We start from the raw sequence: 17,532 nt of genomic DNA on the forward strand, positions 1-17,532 counted from the left end.
TAATTTCGCTAAAATGACCGCTGCCGTTGGCGGGGCTATCTTGCTAAAGGATTACCTACGAAAGGAAAAGTACCTGCCTAACATATAATGGTTAGCTTAGTCGCAGGTGGAGTTATTGCAGCTTTAGCATTTACAGGAGCTAATTATGGTGGTAGATATCTGGATAAATTAGTTAGCGGTGATAAAAACGCAGAATCTAACGCCGAAAGAAAAAGGCACGACTTAGCGCTGGAGAAATATCAGCGGGACGTGGCGGCTTGGAATAAAAAAAGACAAGCCTACAGGGATTGGTTGGATAAGAATTACCAAGACAAAATGCAGGCGGATAAGAACTTCGAAAACACAGACTACGCCTTCAAACTTTATTCGCAGGCGCACCCCACAGTGGTGTTAAAGAAGCCTGACTTTAAGAATTACTACCAGCCTTCTAAGAAACAAAAAAATAGTGAGTTGGTCTTCGTAGGAGTCGCAGGGCTGGCAGGAGGCGTGGCCTTGGCGTATCTAATATAATGATCGTCTTTTTGGAAAGCGACAAGAATAACTTTACCACTTATCTGAATCCTCCCATCCGCGCGGAAAGGGTTCGGTTGGTTAGTTGCTCTTTGTACAATTCTTGGTATAATTTGATTGGCGGCTTTGTCGTTGATAATGCCGCCAAACCAAAAATACCAGATTCCCAATACACACCTATAACACTGGCTAAGGAGCTAGCAAAGCATGGATATACTCTTACCACAGGATTACCCCATGAAATGAAATTCAAAAAAAATAGTGGGAGCGTTAATTTAAAAGGCAGTTCATTGGTAGAACTCCTGGGCCTTACTAGTACCACAATAAATAGCGGTACTACATATGATGTAAAATGGAAAGTCGCATCCTCTTACGAAGTCTATTGCGACTTGGTCCATAGTTACAACAATGGAGAAAAGTCTTCTCTTATGTCCAAGTTTCTACCCAAAGGTAATCCATTTGACCTGGTAGAATACACCCCCATTTCTTTGAGCTATGACTTGTCTAATTTGGTGGAAAGCATAAACATCACCATTAAAGTGGACGGAAAGACGGTGGATTTTAATGGACGTAAGATCAATCTTGTTTTATCCTTCGCTTGAATCAAGCGAAGCGCGATTCTATTCATATAATGGGCCGAACTGAGGACAAACTTAAAAGGATTTACTATGGGCCTGAAGGCTATTGGAAAGGAGCGTCGGCTATTAAAAAACTCGCGACCGCGGCCAGGGTATCAGATGAAACGGCTAAGAACTGGCTAAGAAAACAAACCCTCTGGCAGGTTTATCTTCCCGTGCCTAAGTACATTCCCAGGCCCAGCTTTACCGTAAATACCCCCAATGAAGTTCATCAGGCAGATTTGCTCTTCTTACCGCACGACAAGGTGAGAAAGAAGACCTATAGGTACGCTTTGACCGTAGTTGATATCGCAAGCAGATACAAGGACGCCGAACCCATAACCAGCAAGGATTCTGGGGAAGTCGCAGAAGCCCTAGGTAGGATTTATAAGCGCGTCTTGAAATGGCCTAAGCTGCTGCAAGTGGATGCGGGGACAGAGTTCATGGGCGTCGTTACTAAGACCCTGAAAGACCACGACACTAAGATTAGAAGAGCTGAAGCTGAGTACCACAGGGGTCAGAGCATCGTCGAAAGATTCAATAAGACCCTGGCCGAGCGTCTCTTTGGGTACCAGTATTGGAAAGAGCTGGAAGATCCATCCAAACGCAACAGGGAATGGACTCAGAGGCTCCCCCAGGTCGTCGCGGCTTTGAACAACGAGGCGGCCAGGGCTACGGGAATAAAACCCAGAGATGCCATAAAAAAGAAACACGTGGAACACAAGTCCTACGTCAGAAGTTCGAGGGCGGTCGGACTGAAGGAAAAAAAGCTACCCCGCAACATAGTGGTCAGATACCTCTATCAGCCGGGGGAACTCGAAGGTGGCAGTAAGAGAGCCACGGATCCTAACTGGTCTTTGGAAACGTATGAGATTTCAAAGTCCGTCACCAAGGAAGGGCAACCCGTGTTGTATTACCTAAATGGCCCAAGTCGTGGATTTGTCATGGAAGAGCTGCTCATAGTCCCCAAAGACTCAGAGTAGCGCAGCACCGCGCGCCCGATTACACTCTAGGCATGTCAGTCTTACGTTACCTCTGCAATGCCCGCGTTTGTTGTTGATACGATCCACGGAGAACTGCTGATCGTCATTCGGGTCAAACCTCCATAGTAGAGGTATGTTACATTTGGCACACCTTGCCCCTTTCTTATAGACGTCGTCCACGCAGAGGTCGAACGTCATATTTTTTTCTTCGTCGTGGCGCTTGTAGCGAAGGAGTTTCTTCGTAATGTTCTCTTTGGCTACGTCTTCTGGGGTCTTATCGTAACGCAGTTGCGGACCCCAAGCTCTTTTCAATTGCTTGGCGTATTCTACGCGGCTTACGGCGGTGTAAATTAAGTTACTCCAACACAAACGCTGGTCTATGATCCACATCGTTTCTTTTACGGTTAATCCCTGGGCACTATGTACCGTCATGCAGTAACCAAGTCTCCAATCGGGGTGGGAAGTAATCCTTTCTACGTCTTTCATTTGCACCCAGGCTTTATCGTGGGTAACTGCGTTCTCTAAAGTAATGTCAGTGCCAGGTACCCGTACGTCTCTTTTCTGCATTCTGGTATCTCGGGGCTTATAGCAAACGGGTACGAGATTAGTGGGGAATCTTTCGCGGTGAATATTTAACAGATCTTTTTGAATACGGGCCTGAGAAGCACGCTTACTACTTAAGACAACATCTTTGGGGTTCCAGGCCTGTAAGAATTCCTCATAGGACTTGGCTCGTACTCTCTTACGGAGTACTTTACATTGCTGAGCGTCTGTAAGGCCCCTTAGTTCCGCTTTGAGGTTCCTTACTTGATCCTTGCTACGGTAATCGGTGTTAATTTCCTCTGCGTAATCTACCATTCCTTTTAACCATTCGTGGGGCATTTCCCCTGCTATTGGGGGTGGCTGGCAAGGATCTCCTGCGAAGATTACCTGGCACTTACCTTTTAGGAAGTCTACGAACTCTTTTAGGATTTCTAAGGGCACAGTACAGATTTCATCCCATAAGATCACAGGAGGAATATCATGAATAGCTTCTGGGACCCATTTAGTGCCATTCCAACGAAAGAAACTGTGGTAAGTTTGTGCTTCAAAGCCCTTAGCGGCGAGTTCGCGTTCTAAACGATGTGTAGGAGTTAATACGGTTACTTTAGGGAATAGTTGCAGGACTCTGGTAGTCTTACCACTGCCTCCTGTTCCGTAAAGATAAGAGAAGCGGTGGTAAGAAATGGGGTCTGTGACACTTGGTAATGGTTCCTCAGTCGGGGTTACCGTTCCTTTAGTATGATTACCGTCGTAGGTTACTCTTGCTCGCCAGGCCTTTATCTCTTCGTCCTTGACCCTCCATTGCCCGCTTTCTGCTAATTCGTCGTCGGTGTAGAACTCTTGCACCTTTTCAAGCACTGCAGGTTTGACGTACAAAGAGTCAGTAGCTACTCTTGGAATGTCTTCCTTGTCAAACCGCAGCAACATCGCTAAGAGATTAATGTGGGCGTAAGCTAACATGCTAGCACGCAGATGGTAATACTGCGGTCTGTGGTCTTGATAGTAACACAAGGCATTCCATTGTTGCAGGGAATCTGTGAAATGATCCCACTTCTCTACTGACACCATTGAACCTTGGTCGTGAGCTCGTTGCACGAGGAAGCTTAATTCTCCTTTATCTGTGATTAAGCGGCGTTGCATGTGCTTCTCCCCTTCCTTTGCGCCCTGAGTGAACTTACCAATAACTATGCGGGCGGTAGCATTGTCTTCTGGCAGCCATTTGGTAAACTCCCGACGACATAATATTGCCTCATGAGCAGCGTACGTAAGGAGTTTCCGTTCTTCGAGGAACTTTAATAGCGGCACAGGGATCCATTCCTTTTCTTGCAGATGCTTCCCATACCACGCGTAAATTATGGGATGTAATCCCTCCTTTAGCTTCCAGCTGGTCAATCTAACGAATCCTGTTGCTGGGGCATCGTACGTACCATCCAAAGCTACCCTAAAGAATTGGCTGCCCGGATGTCCGTAACGGTCATAATACTCTTTACAATCTCCTAGGCCTTTGAAAGACGCAGGGTAACAATGTTTCATATCCAGCGAGACATACTCGTCCTCGTCGTATTCCATATTCCAAAGACCTCCGTGACCATGTTCTATGCAGGCTTTTGGAATTGGAAGGTCGCTAGGAGTCGGCTTCCAGCCATTACGCTTCTTTGCGGCTAAGAAGTCCAGGGAACGAGAACTTAATACTTCGGGAAAATCTTCACCCAGGTCTTCACAAACGCTGTCTATCTTCAGCTGTTCCATTTCGGGTCTATACAAAGTACCGTCTTGTGTCATAAATTGCCTACCTTCTGCGTCCATTAACCAGATGGAATTCTCATGAACCAAGTCTGCTAACGGAGATACTTTGTAGACTGAGGTCTTAACCTTCTTAGGAAACCTTAGTTCCCGCCAAGCGTGCCCATTATGTTGGTAGATAACAATAGGAGCTCCTCTACCTCCATATTTGTGAGTCCCAGAGTAAATAAACCCGTCTGTGATATCTTTAACGTGGATACGCCGCTCTAATGCCACTTCCAACTTCTTAATATTGGCTATGGTTCCTCCAGTCTTGCGGGTAGAATGCTCCCACTTTCGAATGGCTTCTCGGCGCTTTAAGGTTAACTTACCACCACGGGAAGCATCTTCAAAGAATTCCCGGACTAGCTTACCAACACAGTTACCAGGATGTCGCATTGGTTGTAACTTCTTTACATCTGGCGTGGGCATTTCATACGCCCCGTAAATTACCACTGTAACAGGGTAAGCAACCTCATAGAATAACATGTCAATTCCTTCTAATGCTCCCGGGTTGGTAGCCTTACTTAAGACGAACAGGTTCTTTTTACCAGACGCTCTAATGGGATTGCGGCCCCTTTCAATAATCCATTCCCCGTCCAGATACTTTATAAAGGTCAACTCCAAACGGTAATTACCCTCGGGCATTAGGTCGATTATCTGTTCTGCTCTTTCCTGCGTCATAGTCTCATCCGTATTACCTTCCATAAATGTCGTAAAGGCAAAGTCTGCGTCTAACCTGTCCAGAACCTGGGTTCTAAGTTTGCGCACAGTCTTGTTCTTGATACTTTTGATGGTATCCATTATATATGACGTATTTTATACTTCGTTTGCAGTACCCAACACAGCAGCAGTAAGGGACACACCGCGGAATTTCCGTAAATCTGCTGTACCCGCGTTCGTAATTTCCCGGGTAAAACCCGCAAATATACGGCATCAATCGCGAGTCCCCCTTACTGCTGCTCCTTTTCTGCTGTAAAGTGTGACGTTATACAGAGGAAAAAGACTCCCAAATTAATAATTACTTCTACAGACATTTTTCCGTGTTTTTTTTTCCTTCATAGCAGGATTTTCTGTTCATATATCTATTTGTTGAGGTAGAGAATGAACCTGAGAATAAGGTGTGGCAAGATTTTAGCGATCTGTTTGTGTGATTGGACCCGGAAATACGCCACAACTGAAAATATAAGCCCTATAGACCTCGGCTCTGACGTAATGTTGTCCCATTCAGACCACGTGTCATTCCCTAGAGTATGATTTCTTTGTTTTAGGTTTGCGCTAGGTTGCACATGAGAAGATACATGAATATAGATACAACTCAAACAAAGAATATTATTCTCGAGGGAATGACACGTGGTCTGAAATGGGACAACATTTCTACCAATAGATTTTTGAAACGCGATAAGTCCTGGACATTGCCAGCCACAAACCAAACCAAAACATTACGCTCGCGCGCTCCAGAGCCGAGGAGGTCTATTTCAGTAGATTTTGGGGCTGTTTATTAGGGGACGAAATAGACGTCATCTTGGTAATATATCCCATCATACAACCCAAAAAGCACTGCAATGCCAAATCGATCCTTTTTTCCTCTTAAACTCGGAATGGCCAATGAGCCGCTACTTAAGCCTGGTTCACACTAGCGTCGGAAGTCGGAAGCAACATACCGCGCAGACTCAGTAGTATACTTTTTTCATAACTAGATGAAAATGTAAAACTGAGTCTGTGTCTATGTTGCTTGCGATTCCCACGCTTTCCACGAGTCAAGTAAAATAACGATATAAATATTCCTACATATTGACTACCCTAATTCTCAACCTTGTATTACTCTATTAATACAAACGACTGCATGTAGTCACTACCCTAATGTATTTATCTGAGACATCCTATCTTGATTATCAGACCTAATTGGGGAATACGTTTTTTTATTTTATTATTATTTTGGAGTACAATAGAATGATAAATGAGTCCTAGAGTAGGCTCCTTTATTGGTGTCTCAGGTTGCGCGAAATGGATCTTTTTACCTTTGGGGTAATGTTTTCCCATTTCCCTGTTAGTCAGCCCAAATGTTATTCCCTAGAGTATCATTTCTTTGTGTAACAGTTGCGCTCGGTTGACACATGGATATACAGTCTTTTGACTAAACGTTGTCGTTTGATCGGCTTCATCCCTGAGCGCCTAGACCAAACAGGATCATGGGGATAATTAATTCACAGTTACTAGCTGCCTCATATGTTATCTAACACGTCTTGAGCTCGCTGTTTTCGATCCCATTTAATTTGCTAAAACCATGCCTCGAGCATACGGCGAAGATTTAAACTGGCGAGCAGTTTGGATGACGCAAGTTCTGGGTAATTTATCCGTTATCCTTTTCGGTCTAGGCGCGTAGGGATGATCCGATCAACGACAACGTTTAGTCAAAAGACTGTAGATACTCCGACCTCCCCGATACAACTCACACAAAGAATCTTAATCTCAAGAGAATGACACGTGCTCTTAAATGGAATAATAAAACGCCCTAAAGAGGTCTATTTATTTGCCAGTGAGAAAGCGATAAACGTGAATAGAGTGGTTTTCAAAAACCCGTGAAACAAAGTGTAATAACTAAGGTGTAATAAATTGTAATACAACGAAAACACAAAAGAAAATCAAAAGAAAATGCGGACAATAAAGTGTATTAAAGTGTAATACGCTAAAGTGTATTTCACAGGTCCCCGAAAACCACTCTATTCATTGAGAAAGATACTACGTTAAAGCGCTATATTTCATTTTATTCCGTTCTAATACTAGACCTAGGTCTGTCTATACTAAACAAGAGTGTCTTTTTCTGGGGGTTTTCTCCCGTTCACTGCACAGTTATATAGTTTTGTTGTATATCTAGAATACGTCATTGGACTTCCTGGACTACTGAAAGTCTCGAAATCTGATTGTGGCCGCCAGAAGAACAATGTTCTCTTGAATTCTTGTCTGAACTTCAATGAGAAGATGACATAAAGGATCGGGTTGATGCAGCTATTGCAGAATCCAAACCAGGGAAGAGCTAAGTCTAATTTCAATGGAATTGCTAACGAGACATCTGGTGCCTCGGCTCGTATTATTTCACGAACGTGAAGTGGAAGCCAACAAAGTGCAAAGGTGACGACGACAGTGATTAACATTTTAGTGGCTTTTCTTCTGCTCTCTCTCATGGAGCGATGACTTACGCGGGTGACACTATTCTGATCTCCTGGTGGTCGACTCCGCCATAATTTATAACCCGACATTCCGTAAGCAGCACCAATCAGAATCAATGGAATGATATACGTCAGGCATAAAAAAATAATGACGTGGTCACGTGGGGACATACCCGACGTTTCCCAGAATTCAGCGCAAATGTATACTCCGTCCTGAAATCGTACATTAGCAACGATAATCAAAGGTATAGAGTAGGCAATAGATGCAGCCCATACGGATAAAATACTCCATTTAGCAACTTTCATCGTAAAGTATCTTTTCATTGGTTTCATTACTCCAAGAAACCGATCAATACTGATAACCAACAGAGTATAGACTGAACTAAATATGGAAATCATTTGAGAGGAAATTATTAGCTTGCACGTGACGGTTCCCATGACACCCCCAAACCACTGAGCACCGACGAAATAATATTTGATTAAATATGGATATACAAGCGTCATTAAGATATCAGCAGCGGACATGTTGGAGATCAATATATTTGTCGTATTGCGCATGTGCTTGCGCGTGCGCACTATGTGGATCACCGCACAGTTACCGACCATGGAAACAACAAAGGAAACCACTCCTAGAATAGTCAGTCCAACTTGTACATCCAGGATGTCAGGCATTGCGTTGTTTTCTGAAGCAATTAAAATATATAAAAAAACAGCAATTAAAAATCTTAGACGACACGGGCTAATAAAATAACGTCTCTTTCCCTGTACCACTGTGCATCAGTTTTAACGGACTTTCTTGGTAATTCTCTTCAACGGCTTCCAAATGTACTTTCATTTTGTATTCATTTTTTTTTTGAAAAACATAGATGAATGCGGAACGAAAAAGTAGATTAATAGCCGTTCCGTAACTTCCCGTAGCCGTATTAAACAACGCGTAGTGATTGGATGAATTAATGGAAGACAATGGGAAGCCATATCAATGTTACGGTATGTCGTTCATGACTGTGTACGTGCAGTAATTCAGTACCATGCGTTTCCACTCGTACAAAAAACCGCTCTATGAAGTCTAATGATCGTCTTGCTAAATATTTTTGTCTAGCGACTAACGGGGTAGGCTAATGAATATGGTTGCGGAATAACGTCTTATGTGAACTTAGAGGTTTATCAATTAAGCACCGTTTAAATGTGTTTTACACATGTGCGTATACAGCTATTTCAAAAAAGGTTGAATACTGAATACTGCATACTGAATAGTGCATTTTAAGACCGAAGTGCATTGTGGGTCTCGTTAATTTGAAATAAAAAAGTAAATATACAGCAATTAACTCTCTACATGTTAGTTAGTATATTGTTTCAGATGGAATACACTAAAAATAGAATAAATAATTATTATTAATCCTACTTTAGACAATGTCACTGTGACCCACAATGCACTTCGGTCTTTGAATGCACTATTCAGTATTCAACCTTGTTTGAAATAGCTGTAATAGCGGGCAATGAATTTTGCGAGAGGTAACTAAAACAACCAAAACAAGAAAATGGACTTTAAGATCTGTTGGCCTTCTGTTCGCTTTTGATTACGACAAAACTATTTAGCTGGCGAATCAATCTATTTCACACAAATGGAAGACATTTCACATCAAACAAGTAAAGCTTTTGATGCAAAATGCATCTTGAAAATGCTCAAAGGAGGTGAAATTGTAACTGGTAAAAGATCAAGTCCATCAATAGTTATCATGCGGTTAACACATGTAAAAAATATCTACCAATAATCATTGCCGGTCTCCGCTCTCGAAGTTTTTCAGGTGACTTACTTGATTGAGATAAGTATATATCAATTTTTCCACAGGGCGATAAGAACAAGCTTAAAATCATATAAATTTGATTGCAAAGGGTGTGGTAATACTTGAAACAGAACTGTTTAAATTTGGGATGCATGAGCGACGCGGCCGGGCGAGAGCAATGTCAGAACACTAAAAAAATACCAGTTGTTCAAAGGCAGCCCATTACGATCATCCAATTGCAAATGAGTTATAGATAGTACAAAAAAAAAAAGATCGTTTTAAAGCCGTACTCATCAGAATATAATAATAATAATAATAATAATAATAATAATAATAAATAATGATAATAAATAATAATGAATAATAATCATAATAATCATAATAATAATAAACTTTACTTCAAGAGGGAACATTTAATATTTTACACTGATGAACCTATGGCCGTCATTGATTGACGTCTAGCAATACCTACAAAGCGTGTGATTGAAAAGCGCTGTAAAACCAAGGTATTCCACATCCTCTAATTTAGTTTTTGAAGATAGAACTAGTTCTTCTTACCTGCTCACCTTGTCTGTCTTTATATTTTTCAGATTAATTCATAGAAATTGTCAAGCCTTCTCAGTTCAATGCCTGGAACATATTTATAGACTAAAGTATGAACACGCAACTAGTCACCGGCAAGAGGTAAGAAGAACAACCCGAGTAATTTGTCTTACAAAGCTCTAAATAAAGCCTGTACTAGCCGAAGCTGGCGTCTTATATATAACTGGTATTTATAGTATTTGATTTGGCGCGCCTGGAAGACTTATCTTGACAATGGGAAATCAGACAAGGTAGATGGAAACATAGTTAATAGAGGAAGGCACCAGCAATATTATATATACCATTGAAAAATCCCTGTGATCAGACTTATTAATTAGATCTAAGAAGTACGCTTTCTGAAGTAATTAAGAAACTCTGAGTATCATGTAAAGCACAAAAAATATACAAAAGGAAAGAAAAAGAAAAAGCGCATTAATTTATGTAAAGGGAAAAGGAAAAAAAACACACGGGAAATGGGAAATAACTATGTCTTTCAATGCGGTTTTCGGAGTTGTAACAGTGTTGGACCGTTCAGTTCCATTAACACTGAAAAATAAATATCTTCCTATATTCTAAACATCGTCGGAAGCAGATGATTTTAATCTGTTTTTAATTGTGAAGAATCAGCAAGTTGCTTCACCGATATGAGAAGAAATTCGAGAACAAAAAATACATGAACAAAAACACAAAGCCAAAACAAATAAAGCAAACGACTTTGATCAAGTCCTTGTCAATCGTGAAGTCGAGAAAACGTAACAAGATTCTCTGATATCACATGAATAACATGTTTTTCACTAATATACCTGTTCAAACTGATTTGATTTAGTGGTTTTCTAATACAGTAAAACACGTGGTCATAAGCCTTCTTTCACGTCACTCCTAGTTAATCCAATTTGATCGATTTTTTTTTTTTTTTTTTAATTACCAAACTGCAAAATTTTCCTTTTCTTCATTCGGAAAAAAATACAGTATTTTTAAAATGTTATCTATGTTTAAATTTATCTTTTAAGGCACAATCGAACGATTTGCCATTAATGAGGCTTATCCTTACTCTAGCGAGAGAGAATTCATCAATCAGACAAGGTATTTTAGGGTAATCTATAATAACACAAAAACAGATAGCGCGAGTCAATGAAAAGCCGTGTCTGTCAAAACTCCTTTTAGCGAGTATTGAAACAAATAACAATTTTTTGCCCGTTTTTTTCCCGTATACTCGGTCCTGTCCATTCAGTATAAATATTTCACCCTTTCTTCGTCGATTGAGTTAGTAATCTTATGTCTAAATATCTTACAATAAATAGCCAAATAAAGACTAATACTAAAATGTAGATCTTTCAGTTGATATTTGACGCCATTTATATAAAATGTTTATAAAAAGGTGATGAATAAGAAATTAATAGAAATTTCAGAATTTTTTGAAATCAAGTTAAATGAAATTTATTTTTGCTTAATGACATCTCGGCTCAAAAAGCTGTGCGTGTTTGATCATTGAGCTTCATGTTTATACAGCGTTAATCAAATAATTATCACTAGCTTTCTGGTTAAAATTTCTGCTAGTCAAACGATGTCCTTCGCATCAGCTGTCAACAGCTGTATTAAAGACATAATTCTTTATTTAATAGAGTACGTAGAATAGTTTCTATCCTATTTCCAAAAGAAAATTAAAGTTGCTCCATGATGTTGTGATGATATTGAGAATCACAAACTAGAGCGCTTACTATATACTCTTTGTCTAACACTCCTTCCTCCCTTACCAAAACTTTATTAGTTTTTTTTCAATTAATACTTCTCCACAACCATATTCTATTCTCTTCTTAACCTTACAAATTATTTACTAAAGGTGTCGTTTTCATGGAAATTTGGTATGTTTGGAAATAATGTAAACTGTCAACACAAAACTAAAGTCAGACCTGGCTTAGAAGGTCTTTGAAGGCCAGACGTTTTCTACAGTAATAACAAGGACGATCAGTATTCGTCAGTTATTCTAAGTCTGTTTGCTTTTGCTATAAATTAGAAATCCTCCACCAGGAAAACAAGGCTGCAGGATCTATATCGTGTTGTACAAATTTTCAGATAGTCAAGAGAACTTCGTATGTGATCAAAGCGGGTGTGAAATGAAGCTCATGAAAAAGTATTGACAAAGAACAGCAAAGTTTCAGTCATCGTTTTAGAGACAATCAAAATTCCACGATTATTGCGATATTTTCCAAAGGGGAGGCAATTCTTGTCCAAAAACATAGATTCGTTTAACCTACCTTGGTTCGCTGCTGTGGTGTTATTTATCTGTGAAGTCATCTTCGCTTGAAATCAGGATCCCAACGTGATATTAAACTGTAAACTGCTTCCGAGTGCTGCGAGATCAGACGGAAACAGATAATACATATGACGTCAGTTAAGAGGACACTACATTTGGTACAGACTGGGGGAGGGGTAGGTGCCATTCTTAGACGTGTTAGACCAAAAAATGTACCAAAACTGCTGGCAACAATGGATATATATATATATAACTATGGCGAGGAGTACTATTTCGTGACACTTTTCGACGTGCTTCACTAAAAACTAAAAATACGTACCAAAACTGTCTGCAACTTTTGGCATCAAAATGAGCATGATAAGAAGTGCTATTTTGATAGTAGTTATTCCAAATGAGAGAAAATCCACAGGAATTCAGGGATGTGCGTCATTTGGAGAGACAAGAGACAGCATAAGGTCAAACGCCTCAAACAATGGAAGCGGGACCGACATGGGACCGCCTCTACAACTCCGTGCCAATTATACTTGAGTGCTACAGCTGATGATCAGTTTCCCGTTCTTTGCCATGTAGTCACTACAATAACAAGCTGTCCAAACTGACTGACTATTTTTATCAGTGTTTTATTCTATATTTGTTGTATACGATTCTGCTGTGCAACCATGTAACACCATTCTCCTAAGTACCCTCCCCACTTAACCCAGGTCCTTTTCAAGTACTAAATAAAAGTGGGCCTTCGTATTTGCCATTCTTATTATGGAGTCCAATTTACAGCTTTAGCCAGTTCAGTAATAGTGATATTTAGAATAAAATGGTAAATCCTATCTCTCTTAATAGCTTGTAAAAATCCTTTTTACTCCATGTCCAGTCAACTTTCGCATCTTATGGTTGAAGTTGAAAGAGGGGCTGGAGACAGCAAAGGGGGGGGGGGGGGGGGGGGGTTGCATCTTTAAACAACCAGCGACGCTTCTCTTAACTGTTAACTTCCTAAAATCGCGTTAATTTTTTATAAATAACTACCGAATTTTGGCGAGAAACCCATGGCTCCAGTAAAAATCACAGCGAAGTTCATTATAAAAAAGTGAATCCACCACTCGATCTTTAATCAAACTTTAAAGATTATCCGGAACCCTTACTCGAAGAAAAGCTTATTTTGTGTCAGCTTTAAGGTTTCCTGGCTTTAAGATAGAAAGCCAAATCGTAACCAATATCTAATACGCTTTATATATCTGGTGAAACATCTTTAATGGAATGAGTCTTTGATAAGGTCATTAGATCGTGATTGGATCATTCTGTTTTTATATTTTCTTTGCTACAAAGCGTAGATTAATTTGGCTATCTTTTTTTCTTATCTGACGACAAATTTTTCAACTAAATACCCACTTCCAACATTATCTGCATCATCAATTTACATCAAATTCTGAAGGCGCTTTTTTAAGTCTTTTAACACGCTACCAGGATCGTTTCCAGTAAGGTTATTCGGCTGTCTGACCCGCTTTGATTACCTGAATATGAACTTTGTACACTAATTAATATAGCGTCCAATCAGAGCGAACGGAGTGGCTTGTAGAGATCATCATCTTTGATGAATGATGACATCTGTGAAGCTAACCGCGCAAAGCCACCGTACGAGTCGGCTTTTATATTATATATAATTGTGCTAATATTGAAGTGCACTCAGTGCCAATATTCGTTGATCTGTCAGTAGTGAATTATATTAAAAACAGAAATCATCAAAAATTAATCATTTTGTGTAAGTAAGAATTGTTAATTAAACTGACACGACAAGTTTTCAATCCAATGTCAGATGTCCGCCTTTGCGCATGTGTGGGGAGAGTTATTTACCGTATTATTATTTACCATTATCATTATCATCATCATCATCATCATCATCATTATTACTTTAATTTTTCTCCAGGGACAATCAATATTTGCTATTACATATTTGGCTGCCTCACAAAGGTGATGGATTTTTCCTTTTCTTAATGCGCATATCAGCGGCTAGTTCCTTAATTAATTTTTAAGTGTCAAGATGTTGTTCAGATATTAAATGGGGGAGTTTAAAGGTTATCGGCGAGCAGTTTTTTGTCCTCTTTCCTTGCCCCCTCAATAACACCAGAAGAGGCCGCGGGGTTGCTACGCAGATTCGACTCTAGAAATAAAGTTCATAGGCATTGCACCAGCTCTCTAATAGTGTTATTGTGCCAACATTTTGAAAAAGGTCGCTTTGCTTTGTTATTTTGTCCAAATAGATTTTCTGGTTAGCAATTTAAATACAAATCGACCAAGCGACAGATTGCGTCATCGTACTGACGCCTAGGCTATTTAGCATAGTTCTAGATATTTTCCTTACCGAATACCATGAATCACTTACAGGAAAAGAGATCAACCTCAACCTATCTATTTTATTAGACAGTGCAAATATAAAGGTGAACCTCTCCTTCCAACTGGAAGGCTGCGGATTTTAGGGAGACTGGAGAACAGTGGTGTGAGAAACCGCTGCCCCTAACTGACGCAGGTGCAGACAATCATTTACTGCCAGTAAGAGAAGGATTACCGGAAATATAATAAAGTCTCATAGGGATAGTTCTTGTTGCCCAAATGTGGGTGTATATATTTTTTATCTGTCTTATTGGTAATATCGCTGAAAGCCGCACCTTACTTGATCGCTAGGTATTGACCATTCTCCATACATCGGTTCACTGGTCAAACACAAAGTATTCAGTCGAGGTTGCAAGGTCGCTTGAGCCCTTTGTGTTTGACCAGTGAACTGATGTATGGAAAATGGTGAATACGATAGACGGTCTGTTTTGTTATCTAATTCCTGCTGACATTGGAAAAATTGCAAAACTCATCATTGAATCGATGTTTAGCTAGTTAACAGCCTGACTTCGATATTAAGATTTTCAAATTGAAAACAAATAATGTCCTAGTCATAGATCTTTTCACGGATAGCGAACACGGTGAATCGTGGTCTAGTTTGTGTACCGATATCTTTCGTTTATCATGCCTCACATAGTGTTGTTTATAATGCATACTGAATAGTGCATTCCAAGACCGAAGTGCATTGTGGGTCATAGTGACATTGTCTAAAGTAGGATTAAAAATATTTTTTAATTCTATTTTTAGTGTATTTCATCTGAAACAATATACTAACTACATGTAGAAAGTTAATTGCTGTATATTTACTTTTTATTTCAATTTAACGAGACCCACAATGCCCTTTGGTCTTGGAATGCACTATTCAGTATGCAGTATTCAGTATTCAACCTTTTTTGAAGTAGCTGTATGTGACCATAATGGCGATCCTTTGGTAAAGCCCCCTCTTCATATCATTGTAAACTAATTATTTGGACTCTTTCTTCCTACGCAAATCCATTATTAATCATTTCCGCTTAATGAAATGAAATTTAATTAATAGGTAAAAACCAAAACAAGCCACGGATCATTCACGGAAAGTACAAAAGGTTCATTAACATTTGATGACTTCAAATTAACTGCGATCCATTTAATTATCTGATTCCTCATCTTTATCTCAAATTTCGCCATTCTGAAGTTCGAAATCAATTCTATTGAACAGCGGTGGCAACGTTTGAAACACCTACCCATAATGCTCATGGGCGTCATTGCTTTAGATGTTGCCTTGTCTCTTAGGACATGTCTTTCGTGGCTATAGCTGCAATTTTTAATTTCCAATCATAAGTATGGTTGCCAGTAATGCACTGTTTTCCCATTTTAGACCACACGTCATTCCCTAGGGTATCCTTTGTTTAACGGTTACGCGTCATACAAAAAAAAAAATTAATATGGTTACGTCTCAAAAAAAAATTAATTCTCAAAAGAGTAGTGACACGTAATATCAAATGAGAAAATATGTCTAGATGGATTAGGTTACTTTTTTAATATTTCAAAACTTTTTGAACACCATACTAGAAGATTGTCAGCTCGTTTCCACTTTGAAAAGGGTTATCTTCTATTCCGCGACTAACCCGCAAACAAAAGCGACAACGCAGCCAGTTTAGGGTGTCAAAGTGACAAGTTTGAATTCAGGGCATTTTGATGCTAATTTATAGCAAAACTGAACAAAAGTAATATCACACAAACCATTTCATAGCGCAACGGGATTATAGTATACTCTTCCTACTTTAATTAACAATGAAATAATGAGGTTCACTTGGCTTTTCAAATAATATCATGACATTAAACATGATATTTAAATACCTCTTAAATATTTTATTGCTCTGAAACTAAAAAAAATCGCTTTAAAAACATGTTTTCAGATCACGATGGCAAAAAAAAAAAATTTAAATTAAATTAAATTAAATACAATTGAATAAAAAATTTAAATAAAAACAGAACCAATAAAAATCTGTATATTTTATAAAGAAAATGATAAATTGCATGGTATTTTTATATAGCAAAATAAAATAAAAGGCTAAAATTGCACGTCCCATCTCATAAATCTTTGATTGTGTCAAGAAAGTTAATTGCAGGCAGTTCGCTATCAATTATAATTTGTCATTGCTTTTTCACATTTCGAAGATCATCTTTTTGTAATAATCGGGATAGACATACTTTACCTAGACCTAGAGCCATCTAAAGTCCACAAAACAAGAAGCAAGGAGATTTCTAGCAGCAGAACAAGGCAACATTGATTCAAAGTTGGCTTTCAAACTGACAGTCTTTTCATTTGCTTTCTTATTTTCTTACGTTTATTTATTCTTCCATTAGTTTTGTGTGTGTAATTACCACTAAAATTTATAGCGCTAGTTATTTACTGATTTAAATTTAATAAAATTCCGAAATTCTATGGTTAGAAAACGGTCAAGTCAGTTTAAAATACACCTTATTACATCTTTTCATTCTTTCTTATTGTGCAACTTATTTAATGACGTTGAGTGACAAAAAAAAATCGGGATAAATTCAAATTTTTCAAACTAATTATGTTAGTTGCCAAAACAACTTTTTGATAAACATTTCCCCCTATTCTTATAAGTTATTTTAATTCTAAACATTATTTTAGTGCCCCAAAAAATAAAATATTGAATATAAGATTGTTACCATGACGAGATAGGCTTTTTATCGCAAGGATCATATTCAATTTCACATGGGACCCTATCTCACTGTCTCCTTCAAACCTTTTAGCTTTAAAATATCAAACCCGCTTTTGTCCTAAACTTGTTAGGCGAGCGTCTAAACTTGACTTGACACACTATCTGACTTACCTTTGAACGTAATCCTGTATGATTCGTTTAGGTCAGCGAAGTGAAGAGAGTGCGACAAGAACACCCTATGTAAATACTATCATTA

The 17,532-nt window shown here is 39.0% G+C and overlaps 1 protein-coding gene across 1 annotated transcript; it reads right to left on the bottom strand.

Moving 5' to 3' along the window:
* Positions 1-6,340: 6,340 nt before the first annotated feature.
* LOC116293914 (prolactin-releasing peptide receptor) lies at positions 6,341-17,517 on the bottom strand. The gene is made up of 3 exons (XM_089028236.1): positions 17,448-17,517; positions 12,227-12,322; positions 6,341-8,288 (listed from the first exon to the last, which is right to left on the bottom strand). The coding sequence occupies exons 2-3, from the start codon at positions 12,264-12,266 to the stop codon at positions 7,240-7,242; spliced, it is 1,089 nt and encodes a 362-aa protein (XP_088884362.1). The 5' UTR covers positions 12,267-12,322; positions 17,448-17,517; the 3' UTR covers positions 6,341-7,239.
* Between the last annotated feature and the right edge of the window lie 15 nt (positions 17,518-17,532).

Source organism: Actinia tenebrosa, unplaced genomic scaffold (genome assembly GCF_029948245.1).
Source record: "Actinia tenebrosa isolate PJP-AT-01 unplaced genomic scaffold, QUT_ActTen_1.0 PGA_scaffold0__85_contigs__length_37466705, whole genome shotgun sequence".
Lineage (NCBI taxonomy): Eukaryota > Metazoa > Cnidaria > Anthozoa > Actiniaria > Actiniidae > Actinia > Actinia tenebrosa.